This window comes from Sylvia atricapilla, chromosome Z (assembly GCF_009819655.1).
Source record: "Sylvia atricapilla isolate bSylAtr1 chromosome Z, bSylAtr1.pri, whole genome shotgun sequence".
NCBI classification, from domain to species: Eukaryota; Metazoa; Chordata; class Aves; order Passeriformes; family Sylviidae; genus Sylvia; species Sylvia atricapilla.
In genome coordinates, this window is record NC_089174.1 from 87675107 (window position 1) to 87701021 (window position 25915).

The 25915-nt window shown below is 44.1% G+C and overlaps 1 protein-coding gene across 1 annotated transcript in view; it reads right to left on the reverse strand.

Annotated features, from left to right (window-relative positions):
• Positions 1 to 5589: 5589 nt before the first annotated feature.
• MYO5B (myosin VB) overlaps positions 5590 to 25915 on the reverse strand; it is a 124527-nt gene continuing 104201 nt past the window's right edge. Inside the window, exons 28-39 of the mRNA XM_066339599.1 lie at positions 25790 to 25887; positions 18953 to 19030; positions 16530 to 16728; positions 15701 to 15794; positions 14535 to 14678; positions 13284 to 13435; positions 12709 to 12798; positions 10528 to 10678; positions 9497 to 9782; positions 8769 to 8943; positions 7746 to 7826; positions 5590 to 6816 (exon numbers count right to left, since the gene is read on the reverse strand). Coding sequence (XP_066195696.1) covers positions 6664 to 6816; positions 7746 to 7826; positions 8769 to 8943; positions 9497 to 9782; positions 10528 to 10678; positions 12709 to 12798; positions 13284 to 13435; positions 14535 to 14678; positions 15701 to 15794; positions 16530 to 16728; positions 18953 to 19030; positions 25790 to 25887 — 1701 coding nt within the window. The 3' untranslated portion in view covers positions 5590 to 6663. The remainder of the gene's footprint in view (positions 6817 to 7745; positions 7827 to 8768; positions 8944 to 9496; positions 9783 to 10527; positions 10679 to 12708; positions 12799 to 13283; positions 13436 to 14534; positions 14679 to 15700; positions 15795 to 16529; positions 16729 to 18952; positions 19031 to 25789; positions 25888 to 25915) is intronic.

Here is a 25915-nt window from a genome sequence, read left to right on the forward strand (position 1 = left end):
CCCGCAGATTCGCCACGCTGAGGGCGGAAGGGGCGGCCGGGCGCGCAGCCGGCAGGCGCTTTGCTTAAAGTTAACTTCTACGCGTAGTTTCACTCTTTTAATTTATTTTAAATTTGAGGAGAGGAGGGTCTTTTTGTTTGCTTGCTTTTAAGTTTTGCTTCTGCTTAGTTCGATTTTTTTTTTTTTTTCTTTTCGCCCGCGCGGTTTTGGCGAATCGGCGGCGGGGGTGGTCGCTGAGGGGAGAGGCTCCCGCCGCCCCCCTCACAGGTAATTAGAGCGTTAATTAGAGAGTTAATTGCTGATAATCGTGGGATCGTTTCCGTTGGAAGGATCTTCGAGTCCAACCTGTCACCCGATCCCCACTTTGTCACCAGCCCAGGACACTCAGTGCCACGTCCTGGCGATCCTTGGACACCTCCGGGGGTGAGGACTGCCATCTCCGGGCTGCCCCTTCCAGTTCATCCCCATCTTTTCCATGGGGAAATCCCTCCTCATGTCCAGCCTGACCCTGCCCTGCCCAGCCCGCTGTAAAACTCCTTGAGGGGGCTGTGGAGGGGTCGCATCCATGAATTCGTGCTCAGTCCGTGGCTGACCCAGCGCTGCCCCTAATTCCAAGCTTTGGCTCCCCTGGACACGGATGGAGACGAGCAGGAGCTGCTTGCAGCCCATCGGTTTGACACTGGAAAGCCCTTGGATGCCCTCATTTTCCAGCACAGCAGGCACTGAAAAGAGGAGGAAAAATGGGCTGAAAAGCCTGCATCCATCTGTTTGTCACCCGAGGGAAGAACTGTTCCCTCTGTGGGCTGCAGAGAACACGGATCAGTCTCGGTGATGGAACTCCATGGATGGTGCGAGAACCGACAGCGGGGCAGATCTGGGGTTTACTCTGCTATTATGAAATGCTTAGAAACACACACAAATACTGTAGAATCCCAGAATAGTTTAGAGTGGACATTAAAGCTTATCCAGTCCCACCCACTGCCGTGAGCAGGGACACCTTCCACTAGCCCAGGGTACTCCAAGCCCCATCCCACCTGGCCTTGGAGAATTTCAGGGATCCAGGGGCAGCCACCCTGTGCCAAGGGCTCCCCACCTTCACAGCCAGGAATCTGGACCTCCAAGCTACACCAAAAAACCCACTCCCTACAGTTCTGATGGTTGCACTGCACCTTGAAGCATCATTTATCTGTATAATTGCTCCAGTGGAACCATCCCGGCTGTCAGGCAGAAGAAGACAGGGAAGCCAGTGAAAATAATTTGTGTACAAATAAAATCGCCACAGGTCTTCAGGGACACATTTAAAATTCTGTAAATTTTCTAGAAGAAAAAATGTTACCCTGTGAAGACTCCCATTTTTCATTTAAAATAATCTCTCAAGTACTTTCCCTACATACTTCCAATGATTTAATAAATCTATAAATCAGTGAACATGCAACGTTGTCTTTAAAACAAGCTGAGGGTTTTGCTGTATTTTCTCCCTTTCCCATTGACTTCCCTCATCTAAGTCTCATTTGAGGCCAAGGGCAGGGGGGATTCTGCCCCTGTGCCCCTGTGCCCAGGTGAGAGCCCACCTGCAGAGCTGCCCCAGCCCTGCCTCCAACAGCACAAGGACGTGGAGCTGCTGCAGCCAGTCCAGAGGAGGCCACGGAGATGCTGCCAGGGCTGGAGCCCCTCTGCTCTGGAGCCAGCCTGGGACACCTGGGGCTCTTCAGCTGCACAAGAGAAGCTCCAGGGAGAGCTCCCAGCCCCTGCCAGGGCCTCAAGGGGCTCCAGGAGAGCTGCAGAGGGGCTGGGGACAAGGCCTGCAGGGACAGGACACAGGGAATGGCTTCCCAGGGCCAGAGGGCAGCGCCAGCTGGGATCTGGGGAAGGAATTGGTGGCTGTGAGGGTGGGGAGGCCCTGGCACAGGGTGCCCAGAACAGCTGTGGCTGCCCCTGGATCCCTGGCAGTGTCCCAGGCCAGGCTGGACAGGGCTGGGAGCAGCCTGGGACAGTGGAAGGTGTCCCTGCCCATGGCAGCAGCGGCACTGGATGAGCTTTAAGGCTTCCTTCCATCCCAAACCATGTCAGGTTTCTGTGATTTACACACATGCACAAGGGGTGGCATTTCCCTTCTTCTCCACTCATTCACAATGGCTTTCAGGCCCCTAACATTCCACACACAGTGAGTTTCTAATTAACTGCCAATATTGCAGCACCTCTGAAATCAAGTTATAACTTCTAAACCTTCCAGTGTCGTAAGTCAAAGTGATTCTTCTAACGCCTCTTTATAAACTACTTAGAGATGTTTCTATTGGAAGTATACAAAGGGGTTATTTTCTGCATTTTTGACCAAGAGCCACAATTTCTTCAAAAGTGTTTATTTCACAAATTTTTTATCCCCAGCTGAATATTACAGTGACTATTACAAGCATTTTCTTATAAACAAAGGTGTAGTTTACAGATTTGTTCAAAATGGAAAAATATTTTATAAGCAGTAGTATTTCATCTACAGTATTCACTCATGTATATCATTCAGCTTTGACAGCAGCTTTACCTTCTGCTCTTTAAGGTAATGACACTTCACACCACAAAAAAAAATAAAAATATCCCCAAAGATTTCAATATAGTAGCACTTTTTTAGTATTTTTTTTTTCTAATTTCAAATTGATCTGAAAGTCTTTGTCCACTGGCATTCACACCTTGAAATAATTTGGATACTCATCAGGGTTATGTCTCCTGGATTGTTTTACTTAACATCTACCTTACTAGAATTGCTTTCAGAAAAAGAAAAGATCAATTCATGACTGTAATATATATATGTGAATCAATAAAGTTTGAGGAAAAAGCTTCACGGAAGTTCATGCAATTAATTTTAATTCGGTTCTATTTATATGCAATGATAAAATGGTAATTTTTCGGTTAATGGTCTGAAAGAATAAATTTGCACAGTTTTATTCCTCTACTATTGAAAATGGAGGAAAACAACCATTGTTTCAAGTGCAGCTTTTTCATTTGTACCTTTTGCAAATCACACAAATGAGGAGTCATGTCCTGCAAAGACTTCAGTGTTCAGGTTGCAGGGTGATGAAGAGCAGTCACCATGCTTAAAACATGCTCACATTTTGGTACTCTTTCGTGAATATGAAGAAACTCTTGTAGATCCAGTGGAATAAACTGCATTAGCAAAAAAAATGTTTGTAATGTAGGATTGCAAAAATTCAGTCTTGAGGTCTAATGTTCTTTTTTTACAGTCAACTACAGCAGCTTCATCAGATAAGCAACCTCAGCTACAAAATGCCAACTAGGGGGGGAAAAAAAAAAAAAAAAAAAAAAAAAAAAAAAAAAAAAAAAAAAAGGAAGAAGAAAAGGAACTTTCTGGTGAAAATGAAACATGGACATTGTCCTGGATGCTTCTTGTAGGTCAGCCAGCCCATGCCTGAAACTCATGTTTGAAGTGTTGGTTCTGTAATGCTGGTGATTTGGGCATTTTGATGTTTTTTTTAATTCCCAATAGTGCTTTTCTGAGATATAAGCCATCATATTTGCAAAAAATCACCATGGGTCATTATTGTTTAGTTTGTTTTTTTTTTTCCCAAGAACTTCAAAGTGTTTTTGCAGACCTTCTCAATGTAAGATTTTATAACTAGGCTTTTATATCCACAGACAACTTTTTCCATGACAGAATAATAAAAATATTCCACTGTTTTAATGCTTGTTTCAGAGTGGTTGAGCTAAACAGCTAAAGGCACAGAGTGGGAAAATGCTAAATTTAATAATCAATATTTAAAAATAAAGACAGATCTGGCGAAGAGCCAGCTTTCTCTAACCCATGCTTTGTGTTCATTTTGCTTTTTAAATAAAGAAGTGTAAATCTGAGGAAAGAAGGCATGCTTGAGCATAGCAATTTAACTAAATTAACATTAAAATACAAATTTTAAAAACTGCTAACAGTTTTCATTTCATACAGTGTTCTCTTCCAGATGGATCTCACCGGATAAACTACGTGATCACAGATCAAGACATGAAATCCCAGTTCCCATCTACACATACTAGGAGTTTTTAAGAAAGAATATATAAATTAAGATCCTGAAAGTGCCAGTGAAGGACCGTTATCCCCTAGAAGACCATCAAGCACATTTTACAGTGATAATCAGCAACAAAGTCACTTCACAAGAGGATTCTGTAGCAACCTGTCACTTAGTCTGAGTGATAAGCATAGGTTTAATCAATGCACTGGGAATTGTACTCCAAATAATTTACATCAGAAAGAGGTAGAGACCTGAACTGCCTGAAACTGCTGACCTAACGTGAATCCTGAGCAACAGCTCTCTGTTTAAACCACCTTACAAAAAGGCTGCATCCTGCTTTGAATTATTTATTTTCAAACCACTGTTGGAGCGTGGAAAGGAGGGAGAGGCGACAACTAAAAAAAAAAAAAGGTCAGAGCACTGCAAAGACATTCTTTGTGAAAAGAGGTAGGTGAAAATAAATGAAGATACTGGGGGTGAGAGGGTGGCAGGGCTTGCTGGACAGGGACAGCAGACTGGTGGCATGACCCTCATTGTATAAGAAGGGGAGATGAAGGCACTACTGAAGACACAGCAGAGGTGAGAGCCCAAGGACTGCAGTTTGGAGGCAGTCCCAGATCTATACAAGCAAAACGTCTAGAATTCCACGGCTGACGACTGGGGGGGGAAAAATTACTTTTTAGGCTGAGGTCTGTTCTTCAGTGGTAATAGTTGCTCTAAACTATAATCTCAGTTTGAAACAAAGTATTTATCCACTGCCATAGACCTATATAGTTCTGCACGGCACTCAGTTTCTTTTTAAATGTGCTTTTTTGGATAGTAGTATACAAGTACAGTACATACAGGACTACTGCAGTTTGTATATACACCAATTATATACAGGATGTCTAAATCACAACACGCCCCTTTGCTAGAAAGGAGACTGCAGCAGACAGGAGTTAGTGTGTCTTCAAGAAACTTCACATTCTACTTTCAATCTCTGAGCAGACAGCATACCTGGTCATAAATTTGCTGTTTGGATTTACACCAGCCAAGAAGAGTCAGATGGAGAGAGTGGATTTTTCTTTGAAAGCTCTTAGTTATGATGAAGCTGCAGGCCACAGAAGGAACCACAAAAGCAGGTGAGTTAAGATTGATTTAAACAAGACTGCTGTGGGAGAGGAGAGGGCAGAATGCTGGCAGCCACACATTGTGATTGCAGTTTGGCACGTCATGCTATGGCAGAAGCATCTCCACACTGAGCACTCGTGGAGCACTCAGGAACTCTCAGGAACCCACCAGGAACCCACCAGGAACCTCCTCCCGTGCTCAGCAGCCACCAAGAACTCAGCCTGTGCTGGCAAGGGCCAAAGGAAAACCAACGGCTGGTCTCCTTCAACATCTGTGTGCTGAGGTCAGAGGGTTGGTTTGGTTTAGTTTATAAGTCTGATTAAAAAAAAAAAACCAAAAACACTAACAGAATCCGAATTGAAAGCAATTATTCATTTAAGGTTGTTGTAGACAAAGAGTTTGGGTTCGCTCTTAAAGAAATGGCTTACATTACTAACATACCACCTGACAGGTTGGTTTTCTCTGTGTGTGTGTCTGTGTGTTAGAACATTTCATCTCTTTTAGAACTTCTTTAATTTTTAAAGTATTCTTCATTTATCCAAGCTGTGTGTTTGCATGATTCTTAACATTTTGGATGGCCACTGAACCGAATGGAGTTTTTCCATGGACAGCTAGGATTAACCCACTGAAAACAGAGGTAGGGTTGGATGATTAAACTGGGTTGCCTTGGCATGATCTATGCATGGGATCCTGATACTGGCCATGTAAGAGGCCCAAGAACCTTAAGAGCCAATGGATGAAAGTGTTTGACACTCAAAAGCACGAGGAAAGCAAACAGCAGGGATCAGGATGATGCTATACTAGAAGCAGAAGGCTTAAGGCAGTCCTTTGCATCATGATTATTTCACTATGACAAAACCTTTGCTAACGTAAATTTGGTAACATAAGAAAGTTCTGCCAGTTTATTTGAATTTCCAGAAAGCAGATGCACTGAGTGTATTTAGGAGGAGCAACATATAATTTGTGACAAATTCCACATCAATGGAAAAAAGCAGCATCCCAGCCCCGTTACCTTTATGGTGTGATAAATATGTACCTTCTGCAATTTACCTTTTCAATTCACTATTGTGAATTCAGTTACTGGCAAGAACTGAAGGCATGTTCTGTTATTCATACACACAGGACCACCTGCTACTAAACAAATGACACATCCTTCAAGGCAGCACAAGTGTCTCAGATTTTGTTTTTGTCATAGACACTTACGAAGATCAAAATAAGCTGTCTCCCACTTCCATCCTTTTTTGTTAGTGGCTTTTGGAGATGATTATGGGCTTTGAACTATGTCAACATAAAATCAAGCAGTAAAAAATAAACCTATTTTTCAAGTATCCTTATTTCTGAGCTGCAAATTACTAAAAGAAAATCACATACAGACCAGTGTCTTTTTTAGTGTACATTTTAGCATCCATTTGTTACTGTGTACTGGTTCTTCCATAAGCCTGTTTGGTCCATATTTAAGGAGCTCTTGAATTCTTTTTGTGATTTTTTTTCTTTCATTGCTAGAAGTCTCTGGGTGTGAGAAGTGAGCTTAATTCTACCTTCTTCAGACTTTATTGAGAAAATCCAGGTTGAGAGAAGCAGGGAGATGAATGGAGTCCATGGTGATGGCAGATGGGTTGAATGGGAACAGAACTGGGAACGTGTGCTTGAAGTCTAACAGCAGCTGTGGAGGGTCATTCCGTTCTTGCAACTGTTTCTGTTGGGAGAATAAAGTAAATTTACCATCAGTTGTTCCCTTTTCTTGCTGTGTTTAACACCATCAAATGTTTGAGAATGGGCATCAATGGGAACTCTGCAGATGGGCATCACTGCAGAGAACAGTGAGAACTATTTTGTTCTCTTCTGCAGCAGAGAACTATTTTGTTCTTTTCTTTCTGAGCAAGTATTTACAGGAACTTCTATACAGACTGTAGGAAACACTGCTTCAGGAGAATGATTACATTTTCTACATGATCACACACAAAAAAACACCAAAAAAAAAAAAAAAACAAAAAACAAACCAAACCAAACCAAACCAAACCAAACAAAAAAAACCCCCCAAAAAAACCAACAAAACCAAACAAAACAGACAAACAAACAAACAAAAAAACCACCCATAAAAACAGGACCTGGAAACAAGATGACCCCCTTGGCACAGCAAAACCAGGACTACAAGATACCAGCACATCACCTTTGATTCAGCTGCTCAGGCATGGTGATATGTTCTGGGGGTAGCTGGACACATGCCCTTCCTTTTCCTCCCTGCTCCTTGTGAGCATTAAAAGGTGTTTGGCTTTGTTTATTTTTCTTCTGGCTGCCAATTCCTACCTCCTATCTCAGAAGTAACTCCATTTCACCAACACTTTGTTGACTCCTGCAATCTTAATCCTCAAATGTGCTGCTACTGAAGAGCTCAATTAGCTGAGCTGGGGATTTGGTGCTTATTGCCCTCTCTGATTAACAGCCCTGTTATCCCTGCAGCCGTGTGTTGTAAGTGTGTGTGCACACACAGAGCACTGAATTCAGGACAATCTGCAGCAGCATGCCTTTTATGAAATGCCTGAGTTAGCAGTGATTTAATACAGACGTCATTAGAACTACAGAGATGTCATTTGTGCCCTCCAATTGATAGCTCTTTAAATTTACCTGTATGTTTCGTATGAAAGCTACTGTCACACGTTCTTCAAACTCATTCACAGGAGTGTAGAGATTAAGTATCTTTACAATCTGTTGAAAACAAAACACGGTTACAGTCGTCAGAAGCCACACTTTTCCAGAACACAAAGCACCACCAGCAGTTTGTTGTGATATGGCCACAACAATTCTGCCATGACGAAACAGAGAAAAGAAGCAGCAGAAGTATCACCCTGGTGTTTTTCTTGGCCTGGTGTAAGGTATTACAAGTCCTATGGACCTGTCAAAATCGCTTCTTATGGAAAACATTTGTAATTGGCAACAGGCTTGGACAACAGGTTTATACAGGGACTCCCCTTGGTTGGCACATGGTGACATGGGTGACTTCTGATGTCACCTCTACAATACTTCTCTTGATGCTCCCTCACTCCTGCTCCTCCCCTCAGCTTTTCTCAAAAATGTGTGTTCAGCACAGGGTGATGCAGATACGTTAGAATGGCTCTCCCAGAACTACTGGAAATTAGCTCACACCTCTCACTTCACCCTCCCTACAATATTATCAAATTAAGGACAAGAAATCCAGCAGTAAGAAACATGAAGTTATATCCTCCTGGAATGGAGTCTCAAAGTTCAAAGTCATGTCCAGCCAGCCTAGGCTGGCACTTCTCAAGCTCCTGGACCAAACAGGGATCCTTGGTGGACACCCTGCAGACAGAGCCAGTTTAAGACCTGGCAAAACACAACAAGCAGGTTTAAAATGCTAATAATCCGACTTACACAACAAACTCCACAGGGCTGGGTTTCATCTTTGCACATTTCTGGGGCTCCAGTGCCATCAGTGCACTGTAAGACAGGAGCCACCACTGCGACCACCTCTGAGAGGGGCCAAGATGTAACATCAGCCCTGTAAAGCACAAGCTGTGCCCACTGAAGGCATGGCACGCTGAGGCTGGGCACTGAAGAGCTGGCAATAGTAGATTACCCTTTCCCAGCCCTTAATTACCCTGTGCTGTAACCCCCTGCCCTGCTCCCCACCTGCTGCGTCGTGAGCGACGTGCACAGGGAGCAGATGGCCTCGGCATCCTCTGAGGTTTTCTTTTTCAGCTGCAGAAGCTGTGCTGCCTGAATCAAGGGGTTCAAAGTTTCTGCTGCTCCACTCTGCTGCAGATTCTTCCCACGCAGCCATTCCTCCAGCTGACTTATGTTAAACCTGGATAAGCAAACAAGACAAGATGTGAGCTGGGTGGTAAGAAGTAGCATCTTCCAAACTCTTCTTTGGGGCTCAAAGTATGTTGCAGTGCTGATGTATGTGGCTTTTTGTGATGTTTATTTGTGATACGTGTGGCAAGAGACAATCAGTCCAAAGCTTAATACTCAACAACTCAGAGCAAAATATATACTCCATATACCTTACAAATAGATGAACCATGCAGCAGCCAAACAACACAACTGAGGTGCTTTTATACAGCATTCAGATTAATCCATGTTTCAACAATTAAAATTAAGCTTTTAACCAGCTTTTAAATGCTAACAAGATCCTGCAAGGCACCTAGATACCTTTGAGAATATAATATCTATCCAGAAAATGCTTTTGTTGTGCCTACTGTCCAGCTCAAGGGGAACACAGAAAGATCCAGCATGGGAAGGGGAGAGGGTAGCAAAAGGCAGATTTAACTGATTTGCACTGACAAGTGCACTTTATTTTCCTATTTGCCACCAACTTACAGCATTAACAAAACTTTCCTAAGCAGGCACAGGCCTACCTCAGCTGCATGCCCGTGCTCCAGGAGCAGACATCCTTCCTCAGCAGGAGGTTGTTCAGGGCGATGGCGTTGATCATGTAGAAGAGCTGCTTGAACACCTGCTGGATGATTTCTGGGTCCAGGCCCTGGTCACACATGATGCTGTGGAATGTGTTCAGCTGGCGGATCATTTCATCCAAGCTGTAGGAGCTGTCACCTTCTGCCGAATTGGAGGAGTATTTCCTGTAGCCCATCGGTTTGACACTGGAAAGCCCCTGGATACCCTCATTTTCCAGCACAGCAGACACTGAAAAGAGGAGGAAAAATGGGCTAAAAAGCCTGCATCCATCTCTTTGTCACTTGAGGAAAGAACCGATCCCTCTGTGGGCTGCAGAGAACATGGATGAGTCTTGGTGATGCAACACCATGGCTGGTGGGAGAACCGACAGCAGGGCAGATCTGTGAATGGCTGGTTTACTCTGATAATACAAAGCAGTTAAAAAACACACAGATATCTTAGAATTACACAAGAGCTTGGTTTGCAAGGGGCCTTAAAGGCCATTTAGCTCCAGGACCTCTGCCATGGGCAGGGACACCTTCCACTATCCCAGGTTGCTCTGTCCAGCCTGGCCTGGGACACTTCCAGGCATGAGGCATTCCTCAGATGAATCCTCTGCGATTTGGCTGAAGAGGTAATTCTTCTCATACCTTCTCTCACCCTCAAGAAACAAGGTCTTTATGAGTCTTTTTCCTCTTCTTAATCCTCTACTCCTTTATAATGTACATTTCCCTCCATAAAAAGAATAACCTGGTCTGGAGGAGAAAACAGACACACCAGCACAACATCACCTCTTCCACTGCCTCCCCAACAGAAATGAAACAGATATTTTCTAGAGTGGAAGGAAAAACCCTCATCCCTATGAGCTTCTATCACGAGGGAAGATAAAAACTCTCCTGGGTCCTGCTAGCACTGTGCAAAGGTGTGAAAAACAGCCAGAGCAGCTAATCTGGGCCAAGGAACACCCTGCCAAAAGGGGCAGCTGTGAGCTCACCGATCATGGGCTGCAGGATGCCCCCTGCAATGTTGATGAGCTGCTGGTAGATCTGGATGGAGAGCTGCTCCATCACCTGGCGGTACTCGGTCAGGTCGAAGTTCTTCAGGCAGTGCTCATTCTGCTTCGCCGTGTTCTGGGTCATGAAAACCTGAACAGGGAAATTGAAACACCCAGGCTCGTTATCCCACCCACTGACAGCTCATCAGAATCACTGCATTAAAACACCCCTGCACCCTTACAGCACAATATACTAAAATATGTTACCAAAGTACATTATAGAGAAGATCAAAACTCATAAATCACCTTTTGATTTACCCAGGCATTTGTTCATAAATTATTACTAGAGGAATACCTTTGGAAGAAAATCATTAAACTACCAGTTTTTCATTTTATCCTTAGCAAGGATCTGCACATTTGTATTAATTGCAACACATAAGATTAGAAAATTACATTTCAGACCCTCTAAAACAACATTTTTAGCTACATGCTTATCCTATTGAGTTCCAACTGTTTACGGGAAACAAAATATTTTGAAATTAGGATTCTAGAAAATTGAAAAAAAAAATTATGTCTGCATTTTATGTGCTTTGACAACATTTTAAATTGTTCTGAAATTCATAAATCTCCCCAAACAACTGAAACTGTTGCCCACTTTTTGCTGATACAGCTGGTCTCTGATTCTACATTTGGCTGCTGTAAGCACTCACTTCTGGGCTCAGATAGTAATACCAGTTTCAGTGGCAGAAGCCAATGAGATGTTTTCATTAACACACATCCTTTAATTGCCTGGTCATATGGTCTTATTTGGTGTGAAAATGAGAACTATGAAATTGTTTTTGTTGGTTGCTGACTAGCAAAATGCAAAAATACAACATGTACCAATTTGAGATGATTTCACAATTTCCCCATTTTCCTGACTAATCAAAGAGCATCATGCTTTTCACATGACAGGACTACATGTGGATTGGGATTTTCTTTTAGACCTTCTCTTAAAAATAGACCTTCTCTTAAAACTAAAGATAACAGTATCTCACAAATTGCTCAGAAGTATTTCTCCTCTCTATATTTTACACCAAGCTGCCAATGGAATTTGTAACCAGCTGGTTCATTTAACACAGTAAATCATGGCAAACCACGTACAGCTTAAGACTCTGTTTTAACCCAGCTGGTTTCCTGGGGAGGATTTTCTTTAAATGCAGTATTATTATCCAGACAGAAGAGGGCAAACGAGAGCACAACTGCTAGTAAGTATTCCCGAAAATATTTTTAATTTAACTTCTAATTTTAAGTCTTCAAAGTCCAGTGCTGAGGTTTTACATGCAAATCATTATCTTTTGAATGACTGAATAGTTAATTTAATTTTACAGGTTTTTTTTCTTACAGTCTGAATGCTCAATGTCTAACAAAAATCAAGACTAAAATAAAAAATAACAGTATTTGGGTCTGTTGAAAACTTTAATATGCAGAATACTGTAAGGATGGCAGTGTGTAATGTTCTGGGAGAACTGTGATAATCCTATTTTTTTGAAAGGGATCAGCTTTAATAAAACTTATTCCAATATTTCCAGAGAAGTATTTTTAATGAAAAGCTGTTGGACCAACTAAAACCAGGAGAACAGCCTTCAAAACCAGAAAGAGCACAGAGAGGCTGGCAGAGCTGGGACACCTGGGGCTCTTCAGCTGCACAAGAGAAGCTCCAGGGAGAGCTCCCAGCCCCTGCCAGGGCCTCAAGGGGCTCCAGGAGAGCTGCAGAGGGGCTGGGGACAAGGCCTGCAGGGACAGGACACAGGGAATGGCTTCCCAGGGCCAGAGGGCAGCGCCAGCTGGGATCTGGGGAAGGAATTGGTGGCTGTGAGGGTGGGGAGGCCCTGGCACAGGGTGCCCAGAGCAGCTGTGGCTGCCCCTGGATCCCTGGCAGTGTCCCAGGACAGGTTGAATGGGACTTGGAGCCACCTGGGACAGTGTAAGGTGTCCCTGCCCATGGCAGGGCGTTGGAATGCAACAGGCTTCAAGGTCCCTTCCAACCCAAACCATTCTGCGTTTTTAGGAGCTGTTGCAGGAAAATCTAGCCGTGCTATAGGATGAACCAAGGAGCAAAGTCTGAGTAGCCCCATCTGACAGTCGGAGGGCAGCCCCTGGAGCCAGGAGGACACAGGACCCTCCCTGCAGGGCTCTCACCTCCTCCCCGCTGTACTGCTTCAGGCAGTGCCGCAGGCGGCAGGTGTTGGCCAGCCAGAACGACGTCATCTCAAAGTCGTCTTGGTGCTTCTGCAGACACAAAGGGAAAACATGTCAGATCCACCCTCCTCCCTTTCCGTGACGGGTGGTGCCATCACAAAACTAACCGGTATTAAGTTTCCCCACCCAGAATCAGGCAGTTTTCCCTCTCCAGCTGGGCAATATTGGCTGTTCTCCCCTCCAAACTGTTATGGTTTTTTGGGGTTTTTTTTGGTTTGTTTTTTTTTTTTTTGTTTGGTTGTGGGTTTTTTTGTTTTGTTTTGTTTTGTTTTTTTTGGTTTGTTTTGTTTTGCTTTTGTGGTTTTTTTGTTTGTTTGGTTTTTTGTTTGTTTGTTTGTTTTTTTTTTAAATCTCTAAATTCAGACAATTTTATTGCTAAGATCACAACTCTCATTGTTCTTCTAAAAAGAGAGGCTCCAAGAGTGATTTGGCTTGAAAATCGCTGTGAGAGCTGAGTGCCACACACTTGGACATGGTTATCACCAACCCCAAGACAAGAGCAAATGGACACCTGCCTTCAGCACTTTCTTAACACCGTTGATGGTGGAGGTGAGCAAGGAGTGCACCTTCTGGTCATCATTGATGTAATCTGCATGTCTGATGCACATGTAGAGGATGTAAGCAGGAAGGCAGGGAACGGTAGCAGACACTGCCTGGGGCTTGAGATCTAGAAGATTTGACAATTAAAAAATAAAAAATTTCACAAGAAAGGCAAACTTAAATTTCTCCAATTGACAAGTGAAGCAGAGAACGACAGAGCTGGAGTGTATGCAGGCAGACCTCTCTCCCCTCAGCCCTGGGGAAGATGATATTTTGGCTCTGCAGCTTGCATCCTTTTCTGCAGAGTGGACTGAGCCAGGGGTTCAGCTGCAGGACAGAGGCACCTGCCCCACACCCTCAGCACTAGGGCTTGGGAAGGCAGCCCTGCCTTGGGGAGGTTTGTGACACCACCCCATTTCTCATTATGGATGCACACTAGAGCCAGAGCTTCTTTACTCTGTAAAACCCTACCCCAGTAGCACACAAACCACCTTAGAACAGCTCCCTGAAGCTTTCAGGAATACCTCCTACTGTAAATCCTCTCTCTTAATTGATCACACATTAAATTGCTCCATCCCTCAAGAAAAGGAATCCTAAAGGCAGCTGTGGGCATCTGGGGCCTCTAAATAACAAGCTTGTCTGATTAGGAGACCTTCAGTGCCCACAGCAATGGGCTAGCACTGCTCTGTGAGCACTTTTTGGATCCTCACTAGGTTCTGCTGGGGTTAGAGTCACAGTAAATACCAACACCCAGCCAGGGAAGCCCGACTTTTGAAACAGCACTGAGTGAGGGGAGGCTGCAGCAATTCTGACCAGACTGTGCAGCGCAGAGGAGCTCACAAGTTCATTTTCTGTTGTCTGTTATTACCTCATGAACCAAACTACCTTTGTTCCACTGCTGTGCCAGATCCCAGGGGTCTATCCTTCTGCCACCCCTCCCCATCTATCACATCGTATGAAGCTCAGCAAGTTACTGCCTGCTCTAAAAACTGTAGCCTTGCTTTGCATTTCCCATTTTTTGTTATCCCTAAGGGATTGTACCCATACTGGTCTATCTGCTTAGTGCAGCACTACTTTACCTACCCAAACTGCCATCACCACAAACATGCAGCCCCAGAAGGGATTAATTGAGAAGATCTATTTGTCTACCTCAATTTTTTGATCTCAAGTCTACAGGCACTCCTGGGAAAGAGCAGCCAGGCATGGAAGCAGAGCAAGTTTCTCACCTGTAATGAGGTTTCGGATGAGGAGGGGCTCATCTTCTTTGTAATATTCCAGCATGCCCTGAAAATCCTTCTCCTTCCTCTGGACAGCAACCTGCATGTTCCGCTCGTGTGGCCTCCTCTCTGCTGGCACCATTGTCTGGGATGCTGTGAAGAGAAAAGGTGATCAACACCTGGAAATCAACAGCTATTCAGGCCCTCCACCGGCCTTCTTAGCGCAGATGCCAAGTCAAAAAGTTATATATTAAATTCCCAATAATGCAAAAAGCTTTGGCAGCTTTTTTTTTATTATTTTTATAAAAATACAAACATTCAGGTACTGGATTACCACTCCACAGAGCTCTGATTCTTAATGAAAGAAAAAGTGCAAAACTTGAACTTAAAAGAGGAAAAAATGAAGCCATCTTTTATTTTCCAAGAGACCACAGGCTAGAAGGTAGCAACCCTAGTGTATGATTTTCACAGAGCAGGGCAAGAAGCAGGCAGGCCATGCAAAATCCCTAAGCATGGCATCTTCTGCCTGCCTGCAAAGCTGCAAACCATGGTGGCACACTGCAGAAGTGTAATAAAGCAGAAGAAACCAGCATGCAAATACTGCAGCAAGCAGCATACAAATCACACTGACAGAGAGCAGCTGGGCGAGCCGTGGAAACCCTCCAGTTATTCAGCTTAATTTCACTTAATGCCTGGTTTCCAGAAATTAACTCATGAGAATGGGGCTCTCTGATTAATCACAGCTTCTCCAGGGAACGGGAAGTGCTTTCTACACAACACAGAGGCCACATTTAAGGTGCTTTCTCATTAAGCAGAATATACATACACATTTTGATACCAAAGGGTTATAATCCCCCCTTCAAAATGGACAGATCAGAGCATTTTCCTGCTGGCCACTGGGCTCCTTTCTGTATCTCTGCCTGGGTCACTGCATTGACTGCAATGACAGCAAAAAAACTTTCCTTAAGTATCCTCCAAACCCTGGTGCAGGGTCAGTGTCAGCTCCGTGCCTGCTGCTAGTTCAGTGCCAAACAAGCAAAATCTTACTTTCAGAGAAAGAAAAAGAGAAAAACAAACAAACAAACAAACACCCTGCAGCTCCTCAAGGCTGGCCAAAGGATTAAAACCCAGGTGCAGTTCCCCCAATCCAGAGTATCTCCCAGTGCACAAATCACCTTCAAAATCTTGGACCTTCTTCATGTAAATCTTCAGCTGCTTCTTTAGCTTCTTTTCATTCTTTTCCAACTTTTCCAGCAATTCTTTAAGGTCCTGAAAGACAGAAGATTTATTTAAAAGAAGTCTTTATTTAAAGAACTCTTTAAAAGATTTATTTAAAAGAATATTAAACCCAAGAACAATTCATTTGGGGTGAGGTGAAGGGGGGAGTCTGGTCTGTGCATCACCAAGGCATGGTGTGAGCATCTCAGTGGAAGAGGAGCATCACCTACAGCATTTAACCCTGGCAGTTAATCACATTTAAACAGTTTTATCTAGATCCTGGAGTTGTTGAAAAAAGGCAAAAACTCTGGAGGTGCCAATATTCCCTCCAGACCTTACACACAGATACAGAAAGGGAGAAAGGGAAAATTTATTATTATCCAGGCCAAATTTTTGGAGTGGAAACTGCCTTTCCACACTCCCAATAAAAGCAAGTAAGATGAAAGGCCTGTGCTGCTTCTGTGCCTAACACAACTGAGGGGTCCCCAGTGATCTGATTTGGAAGGCAGTGCCACAGAGAACACAGGCTTAGAAAAGAATTTTAAAAAATTAAAAATAGAGCACCTATGCGGTCATTAAAGTCATACAGCCATGGAACATCAGCTCAAGGCCAACACTCCAAAATGCACCAATGGAAGATGCTGATGGATTCTGAAGAGTTTAGGAGGAGGTGAAAGAGATCCCAGTACTCCTCCCTCCCTGTTAGGCTTCCTATCTCCTTTCTCTCAAACTTAGGAGAAAGTCTGTCTTTTGCCCTCTTTCTGTTGTTTCAGCACAGCCTCTTACCAGGTTTTCATTGGTCAGACGTGTAATTTCTTGCTGAAGTCCTAACTCCACCTGGACCTCTGGAGAGAGCTGCAGACTCTGCAGGAATGCCTGCTGCTGGTTCTCCAGCTCCTCTTGCATTAAATCCATGTGGTTTCTCATAGCTTCCATCTCTTCCTCATGTTCCCTTCTCTGGTCCTGGAGCTGTGCTTCCAGCAACCTGAGAACAGGACCACACTGATCAGTGTGTGATGTCTGCATGATGGTAGTAATCACCATTTGAATTTAGATCCTTCAAGATCAGACAACTTGGAATATACTCTCAGTCAACCTCCCTATAAAACTGACAAACAAGAAGCTATTATTGCCACGTTAGTCTGCCATTTGCTATACTGCAGATGAAATACTTTTGAAACTAAGAGATATGAAATCAAACATTGGAATTTTTTTTAATAAATCCCAAAGCACCATTTTTTTTTTTATTTAACTGCATCAAACATCCAGGTTCCTTTACTTGCAAAAAGCAAATACATGGCAAGAAAGAAATACAAATCAACTGCAGGTTTTGTTTTCAAAAGCTCAGCTTGAAGGACATTTGTTCCTGTGTTCCTTTTTTGTCAAACAGAAACTCTCACTCTTGAAAGCTGCAATTGCTAAGCCAGAATACCTTTTTTAAATCCAGTGGAAGAATGATTCATCACTGACATGTTAACTGCAGACACCTGTGCTGATGGTAATGGTGACAAACCTCACAGGTGACATGGTGATCAATTTTTTTAAGTGTCCCCTACCCTCTGCTTCATGGAAGACTCCCTTCAGCCCACCACCTCTTGTCAGAAGACTGAAGTGACTCCAGAAGGTATGAGGACTCTGACGACACGGCTACCAAGCCACAAACTACAAAGTATAGTCCCAGATTATGCAGGACAATGGTGGCCAAGAGAAGCAGTGACCCAGGGGGATCACCAAGCCCCTGTCCCTGCTGTAGCTCATGGATGTGCCTGGTCAGAGCTCTGGGTCACCTCACACCCAGCTCAGGGCCTTCTGACACTGGATGCAAACAGCAATCCTCAAAGATGAGGAAGATTCTGCTGCTGACTCCTCCACACTGACCCAGGACACGAAGACACAGAGCTGGGCCAGTGGGGAAAAGCTACAACTCTTTCCAGTCCATAGGGAAATTCATTGTGAGCCACACTTGTGAACTGCTTCCCTACAGGAACAATTATGCATGGAATTTTTTGTTGTTGTTTTGGCGTTTTTCATTACTAACTTCTATAAAAGAGTCAGCTTTTATAAAAGAGCATGCTTTTAGGGAAGATTCCTAGGTGAAAAGTACTAATCATTCCCCAGGTTGTTTTGTGTGGTTGTTGTTTTTGTAGCCCTTAGAAAATTTAACAACACAATCTCTACTCCCACCTTCCAGCACAAGACAGAAAAGCATGTTTTCCACCTGTAGAATCATGGGCAATAATGCAGTCAGCCTCATAACCCTGTCAGGATTTATAATCTTAATAGGCTTGGAAAATACAGACCCACCATGAAATAAGTATTAAGTACTTAATTTTCATTTTATTTCTTCATACTGGGATTAGTTTGGATTCAGTCTGGATAATCCGTGAGACACCCTCAGAAGAACATGAACCTGGATTCTTACTTTGCTTGGAAAAACACATGAAAAAATCTCTGTTATTTCTTCTTGTTACTATCTGGTTTCACACTGATACCTCTAGATGTGACTGCTTTAGACTACTCTATACAAAATATTTAAATTTTTCATCTCTTTAATTTCCTTAAAACTTTAATAACAATCATGTATATTGGAGCCTTATAGCCACCAAGCACAGGAGTGATGCAGGACAAGAATCCAGGAGGGATATTTGCCCTGGGGAGAGGTGTGGAATGATGGCACCCCGTGTCCACCACGTGCCTTTCTCACCCACAGACAACACACAGATGGGAGCACGAAATTCCCAGGATCATGCAAAGGTGACAGTACTGGGATACAAGGTGAGGGCCTCTCAAGAGGACAAGGACTGGGAGAAAACACTTCCAAGAGGTTCTGTGTCTTAGCACAATTTGGAAAAAAAATGAAACGGGAGGAGTTTTTTTGTCTTCTTGGAGATCCCAAGAAGACAAAGCTTCCCAATCCCTTCATCACTCAATTTCCCATTAATGTCACATAATCCTTACTGGATCAAGCTCAGGCATTAGTGACAGCAGCCACCACGAGCAACAGCCAACTGGAACCATGACTCCTGAAAATGACAGGAGGGTCTCAGTTCCAACAGTTTGGAAATCCTACCCTCAGCTGCTCCCAGAGAGAACAGTGGGCCCTGTCCAGGACCACATGGCAACAGCAGAGCAAGAGAAAGAAACAAGAGGGCAAGTAAAAGGGAGGAGAAGGGAGAAGCAGCAGTGGGGAAAAAAAGAAAGTGTTTGACCTGGCAACTTGCTTTAAACCTTGATAAGCCAAGCCGAGCTCTCCATCTTCATTGAGATACCCCCAGTCCTCAGTCTTGCTAGAAATAAAGGACAGAAAAAGGAAACAAGAGGACAGAGAAAGACAAAAGGTCAATTGAAAGAGAAGGGGGAAAGGTGCAGAACCCTTATTTGTTTCAGTCAGTATTATTTTTTAGAGCACACTTTCATCACGTTGCATTTCTTTTTCAACCACAGGGAAGGAGAGCCCTGCCCTGGTTGTGCCCTGTATGACACTTTAAAAACAAGTTTCTCCATCTCTTTCCCACTGCAGCAGCTCCAACTGGTCTAAAATGAATTCTTCTCCTTCTACTTCAGCCAAGGGTTTCCTCAGCATTTGAGTCAAACACATCAGTCTTTCCTCAGAGCAACCTTTGGTCCAAACACCACATGCATCCACACAAGATCCATCTCTTCTGTAACGTCCAAGCAGAATAATAGCCAGAAAATCTCATCCCACTTTAATACTTTAAGCAGATTGGGTTTTTTTTTTTCAGTTTCCTTTTAGCAGATTGTTTCGGGGGTTTTTTTTCAAGTTATATGAGGCAAGAAGCTGATTTATCTTTTTTAATGAGGTGCTGAACACATTACAAACGACTGATGTAAGCTGATCAACCTGACCAGAAACACTTGTTACAGCAAGATTTTACATGGCTCTGATGTCAGTTAGACAACAGAGTTTGTTTTAAGCAATAGCAATCTAAAAACTAAGCAAGGAAACCATCAAACTTAATATATCATCATATTAAAAAAAAAAGCCAAAACACAAGAAGAAGCAAGCCAACACACATTTTGAAAAGAGCTGTAGCAGATGCCGTTCCCTGGCAGGGGAACCTGCATATTTCAGTGGAAAAGCACAACACACAAACATTCATGAGCAAATTTTCACACGAGGGAAGCAGTGAGAAATGTGGTGTTGCAGCACTGCTCTGAAAGGGCTCTGGGGGTCCCTCACCACCACAGACAGCTCGTGAACCCTTCCCATGCCAATGCTGGAGCCCAGCACTTCTCAAAACTAGCACACATTTCAGGCACTGACATTTGCAAAGTTCATCTGTTAGAGCCACATGTATGAATTTAAATTAAAACCTTGTTGTTATCCCATGCGTAGCAGGTTTCCAAAAGGGTCTGCAAGCTGACAGATAAAGGGAGGTTTATTGGTCTCATTTGCATGAACTTGTTAGTAAAGCTTTTTGGGTTGTTTTTTTTTTGGTTCATATAATCTTAGCAGGACATGTCCTCAGGCGCTGAAAACCAACGAAAAAAGCAAGAAGCATCCCCACTATTTATTGCATGTCAGAAACCTGTGAAATCTCACATGATGAGCAGCATTTTTAAAATATAGTCTCCTTGGAAAAATAGCTTTCTTTCCTTTTTTTAATTATAGGCATTGAGGTAAATGAGGAGAGCAGCTCAAGAAAGTGCCATTATATAAATACATAAAAATGCTGATTTAAGGTAAACCTGCACTGGGAAATAAGGATTTAGTTCATCTCCATCAACACAGCACTGACTCAGATACCATGCACTTTCCTTTCTCCCAGAAGTTCATCTTGACCAGGACATAAAAAGGCGTCCTTTAAATGTAATTAGAGTAATTGGCATCTGAAACATAATTTCCTAAAATGCTGGGTAATCCCTATTTTCAAATAAGGCTGGAGAGGAGTTGAAGGGGATGATTCACAAAGCTGTGCTTCCCCTTTATCCTGATCTTGGAGGCACAGGTCTGGGGAGCAGCTGGGACCTGCAGTCAGCAAACTGTCCTCACCAGAAGCAAAATATTCCTGCCCAAACACCTCCGTGCCCTGTGAAAGTAGCTTAGAGGAGGTGTATGTACCCTAAACCCAGAGATGTTAATTTCAGCATCTTCAGTAAATTACCCTCTCTTCATAAAGAAGAGGCACTTCACTTTCAGACACAGATACACCCTTTTGTTTTAATTAACAGTAAAAATAATGTGCATCACAGACTAGATCCGTGGCAGAGTGGGAAGACACCCACTGGAGAGTGGGAAGCAGAGATATGATAGGATCTTCACATGATGGCCTGTCCCAGCTGCAGAGACATCCCTCATGTGAAGCCAGCATCAGCTCCTTGCTTTGTACAGCAGCTGCAGGTGGGACTTGCCCAACAGAGAAAAAAAATCCATGTACTCAAAAGAAATCACTTGTAAGCTATCACAAAAGCTAATTTCAAAGACACAACCTCCTTTACTTTGAGCTGACAGGTATTCTTTCTTAACACCATCACTTGGTCTCTCACTGGCTCTGTGTTTCCACCAAAGCTTGAATGATCTCAAGAACTGAAACAGGGAACAAAAAGCCTTCTTAGCTTCAAATTCAGTTATTGAAACAGACAATGAGGTAGGAACTAACTTGATGATTTTCCTCTTAGCAGCTGAAATTCAGCAGAGGTTTTTTTTTTTTTTTTTTTTTTTTAAATGAAAAACAGAAAGAGATAATATTAAAAACAGGAGTGCTTCTTTAACGCATCTATAAAGAAAGAGCTGCTTTCAGTTCAAACTTGCCCTTGACCTGGAGACAAAGGGCTTTCCTCCAAAAGCTTTGTGGAGAGAGAATTGCTACATGGGCAGGGTTAGCAGCACCTGGCAGACTCCTTCCTCGTTTCCTCCTTCTGTATTTAGAAATGCTGCATTATATAGACATGGGGAAAATGTTGATCTCCCACCAAAATAAAGCCATGCTCCATCCTCAGCCTAAATAGCTAATACATGATGACTTAGAGATAGGAACAACTGCTGGGTGGAGCAAGGTTTTACCACATCCATCAGCCTGGGCTGGCGAAGAACCTCCACCTGGTCAAAAAGCACCTCAGACTGGGGGGCAAAGAGCAGCTGACATCCCTGAGGGATTGGGCCATCCAAAAGGACCCAGACAAGCCCAAGCAGTGGCACAAGGGAACCTCATGAGGTTTAACCAGACCAAGGGCTGGAGCTGCACCTGGGTCGGGACAACTCCTGGGGTCAGTCCAGGCTGGAGATGAGCAGAGGGAGCAGCGCTGGGAGAAAGGAGAAGGTGAGAGCTGGAGCTGCCCCAGCCTGAACCCCCCGTGCCCTGGGCTGATCCCTGGCGTGGGCAGCGGGGCAGGGGGGATTCTGCCCCTGTGCCCCTGTGCCCAGGTGAGAGCCCACCTGCAGAGCTGCCCCAGCCCTGCCTCCAACAGCACAAGGATGTGGAGCTGCTGCAGCCAGTCCAGAGGAGGCCACGGAGATGCTGCCAGGGCTGGAGCCCCTCTGCTCTGGAGCCAGCCTGGGACACCTGGGGCTCTTCAGCTGCACAAGAGAAGCTCCAGGGAGAGCTCCCAGCCCCTGCCAGGGCCTCAAGGGGCTCCAGGAGAGCTGCAGAGGGGCTGGGGACAAGGCCTGCAGGGACAGGACACAGGGAATGGCTTCCCAGGGCCAGAGGGCAGCGCCAGCTGGGATCTGGGGAAGGAATTGGTGGCTGTGAGGGTGGGGAGGCCCTGGCACAGGGTGCCCAGAGCAGCTGTGGCTGCCCCTGGATCCCTGGCAGTGTCCCAGGCCAGGCTGGACAGGGCTGGGAGCAGCCTGGGATGTTGGAAGGTGTCCCTGCCCATGGCAGGGAGGGGAACTAGATGATCTTTAAGGTCCCCTCCAACCCAAACTATTCAATGAAAGAGAAATGGGAGTGCTTATTGCAGAGGAGGTTGAAAAGAAGAAGCTCTTGCTTATAAATCCCACCTCAGAACTGCAACTCCACCAGAAAAGCTTCCCATTAAAATATTCATTGATCAAGATTAGAAAGGGAAGGCATTTCTGTTTCTCATGCCGACACCCTTGGGTACAGAGCTGTGTAAGTACAAATGCAAATTTGTGCTGGGGGAGGGAATGTTAATTTATGTCCATAAACACAATAATCCAGGCTCCCCATGCACTTGTCTTCATCCACTTTATTGCCATCAACACCAGCCTACAGCTTATAAACCAACCCAATAAACAGACAACTGCACAGAGAAGAACCTTGTAATGGAGAGGTTGGTGGTGCTTAATGAGCCACTGGATAAATCACTGCAGAAAATCAGGGTGAGAGCACATAGAGCTACTGCTGCTCTATTTCAAGAGCCAAGCTCCAGTCAAGCTTCACAAGAGAGGCAGATGAGAGAATAATGAACTGACCCTGGAGACTAGAGATTTCCCCTCCCAAAACTTAAGAGGCCAAAAACCACCAAGGCCAGATCACATTAACTTCTTAGAATTGCAGCTCACCCGTGCAATTGCAAGGAAAAAGATTTGTACTCCTCTGGAAAATTAGATCCTGGAAACTTACAGGCTCTGGAGGGATTTAAAATCTATGTGGATGAGGCACATGGTTTAGCACTGGCCTTGGCAGTGCTGGGGAGAGAGCTGGACCTCAAGACATCATTTTGAACCTAAATGATTCTACAATTCAATTCTTTCTGCATAAGTCAAGTGTGGAAACCAGAATGTCTGGAGAAGAACTGCAGCCTCCTGGCAGGCTACAGAAGACAATGTGCACCAGTATGGCCAGATTCTATTAATTTTAATTAATACTGGGGGCCAGTGACACCCCCAGGTCAGCCATGTGTCCTGCAAAAGCAGCAACCCTTATTTTGACTCCTTCACCAACCCCTGAACACAACCTTCTCTACACATGCACACTGGGAAATTTATGGAGTAATTAATGCTGTGCCCAACAATGGCATTTCACACCTCACACACACTGAGCACCCACAGCTGCAGGAGACTGTTGGAAAGAAGGAAAAAGAGGGAAAGAAGAGAAAATTAATAGAATTCATGAAGTGACCAAAACACACTTCTTGCTGCAAGGAAGCACACTGAGCTCCACTGACTGACTGACGAGAATGTGATGTGCAAATTAATCTCATCACCTCTACTGCAGGAGGGGCATAAACCTCATCAGCAAGTTCACTTCAGGAAAGCAAATATTCAACAGCAAACTGAAAAAAAACCACTAAAATTAGTCCTGATCTAGCCAGACATGATGCCCAGGTGAGAAACCAATCTCACAGGAGTCCTGGACCTCAACAATCCCCAGCTCCAGGCCTCCAGACCTGGTGAAAGCTGGCAGAACAGCCTGGGCAGAGCCTCAGTCCAACCATCAGGGTTTTGAGCTCCACTTAAATGAGCCTTTCCTCTTATTCATACAGGGGTGAATAAAATACTCATTAAGTCAGGTCCCAGCCTGGAATTTAACAACCTTGTGCAACCACTCTACAAAGTAGCAAACCATATTGTGTTATTAAAAGCCATTAATCCACAATGGCTGGCTCTTCTTCCTTGATGAATGGAAATTATTTAGGGGAAAAAAGCTTCAAACATTTGTATTTGTCAAGAGAAAAAAAAAAAGATAAACATTCAATTTCCTTGAAGTAAAATAAAAATTTACTTTTCATATTATCTTGCTGTTTAATCCATGTCATTTTTTCTTCCTGTAAGATATTGCTTTGTTATTTTATATCCTCCTGGGCAGCTGCAAGGACTGATGCAATGCTTGACAGTATCAGCCTATTGTTACTGTCAGGATAGACACATGTTCAAAGTATTAATCCTCACTGAGGTAAATCTGCAATAAAACAGTTGTTCCAGACACTCATTTTGGGTGCAAGAAAATCAATAATGTGTTTCCAGGGAATACAGCATGTTTGTTAGCTCAGCTAACCACAACAGGCTTTTGCCTCTGGGAAAACCAGACGGAAACTCTGGCGTCTTCCCAACACGGTATGAGATACCTGAAATAAATCCAAACACAATCCCAAATCTTAGTCTTGCTGCCATTTACACACTAGAAGCAAAGTCAAAACCCAGTTCTGCTCCCTTCCACGTTTGCTTTTCCACCTGCTCAGAACCTGACTGGAACTAGAAGAGACTAAAGGTCTCTCAATCCAAACCACTCCGGGATTCTCCAGTTCTCTAAGACGTGTGTGTTTGGTTTCACCCTTATAGCCCACCCTTGGGTCCATAACACAACCCAGAGGCTGTTAGCTCTCCAGAACACCACGGCTTTGGTGTGGATGCACCTGTCCCACAGAGCCCCCCCTGGTGTAGGTGAATCCACAGACAGCTGGGACAAGGAATTCTGCCAACCTGTACATTCTAGAACATGTGGGTTTATTGCAGGGTCTGGGTAAAAGGGCCTTGCCTTCAGCCACCAGCCTGGGCTGGAGGGGAGTCCCAAAGAGAGAGGGAGAGAGAACAGCAGGGGGAGAGCTGAGAGAGAAGGGGGAGAGAGAGCAAAGGGCAGGGGAGAGAGCAGGAGAGAGCGAGAGCAGGGGGAAGAGGAAGGGTGAGAGTTAAGAGGAGAGGTAAGAGTAAGAGTTAAGAGGTAAGAGAGCTAAGAGAGCGAGGTCTTTGTTACAATCCATTATATCTCCTTTTGTGATGAATATTCTAATTTACAGTGACCAACCAACACAAGACACAAAATCCTATAGAATCTACATCCAGCCTATAAGAACTACTGTATCACCATACTGTGTTGTATTTTAAACTCTACAAACTACTCTTTAGACTTCTGTTTTGCTGCATTGACCTTTGCATCCCTGAGCCAGCAGAAAGGTATTGTTCAATCCAAAGGGATTCTCCTTCAGCTCTTTAGGCCATTGTTTTCAGGTTCTATAGTAACTAAGACTCAGTATCCTACAACTCAAAGTCAGCTTTCATTTCTATCCCGATTATAGGTTTCATATTTTCAGAATCTTTTTCTAAGCAATGATATTTCTAAGGTTTCCCTGATTGGTCTTCCCCAACACCCTGGTGCTGGGGAGGTCTGTGCCACACTTACCGGTTGGTCTCACACATGCCCTGGTAGGCTTCGATCGCGTCCTCCTGGTCAACGTGCCGGTCACTGTTGGGCCAGCTGGCACTGGGAGAGGTGCTCTCCTAAAGAAGTCAAAACAGCCATGTGACA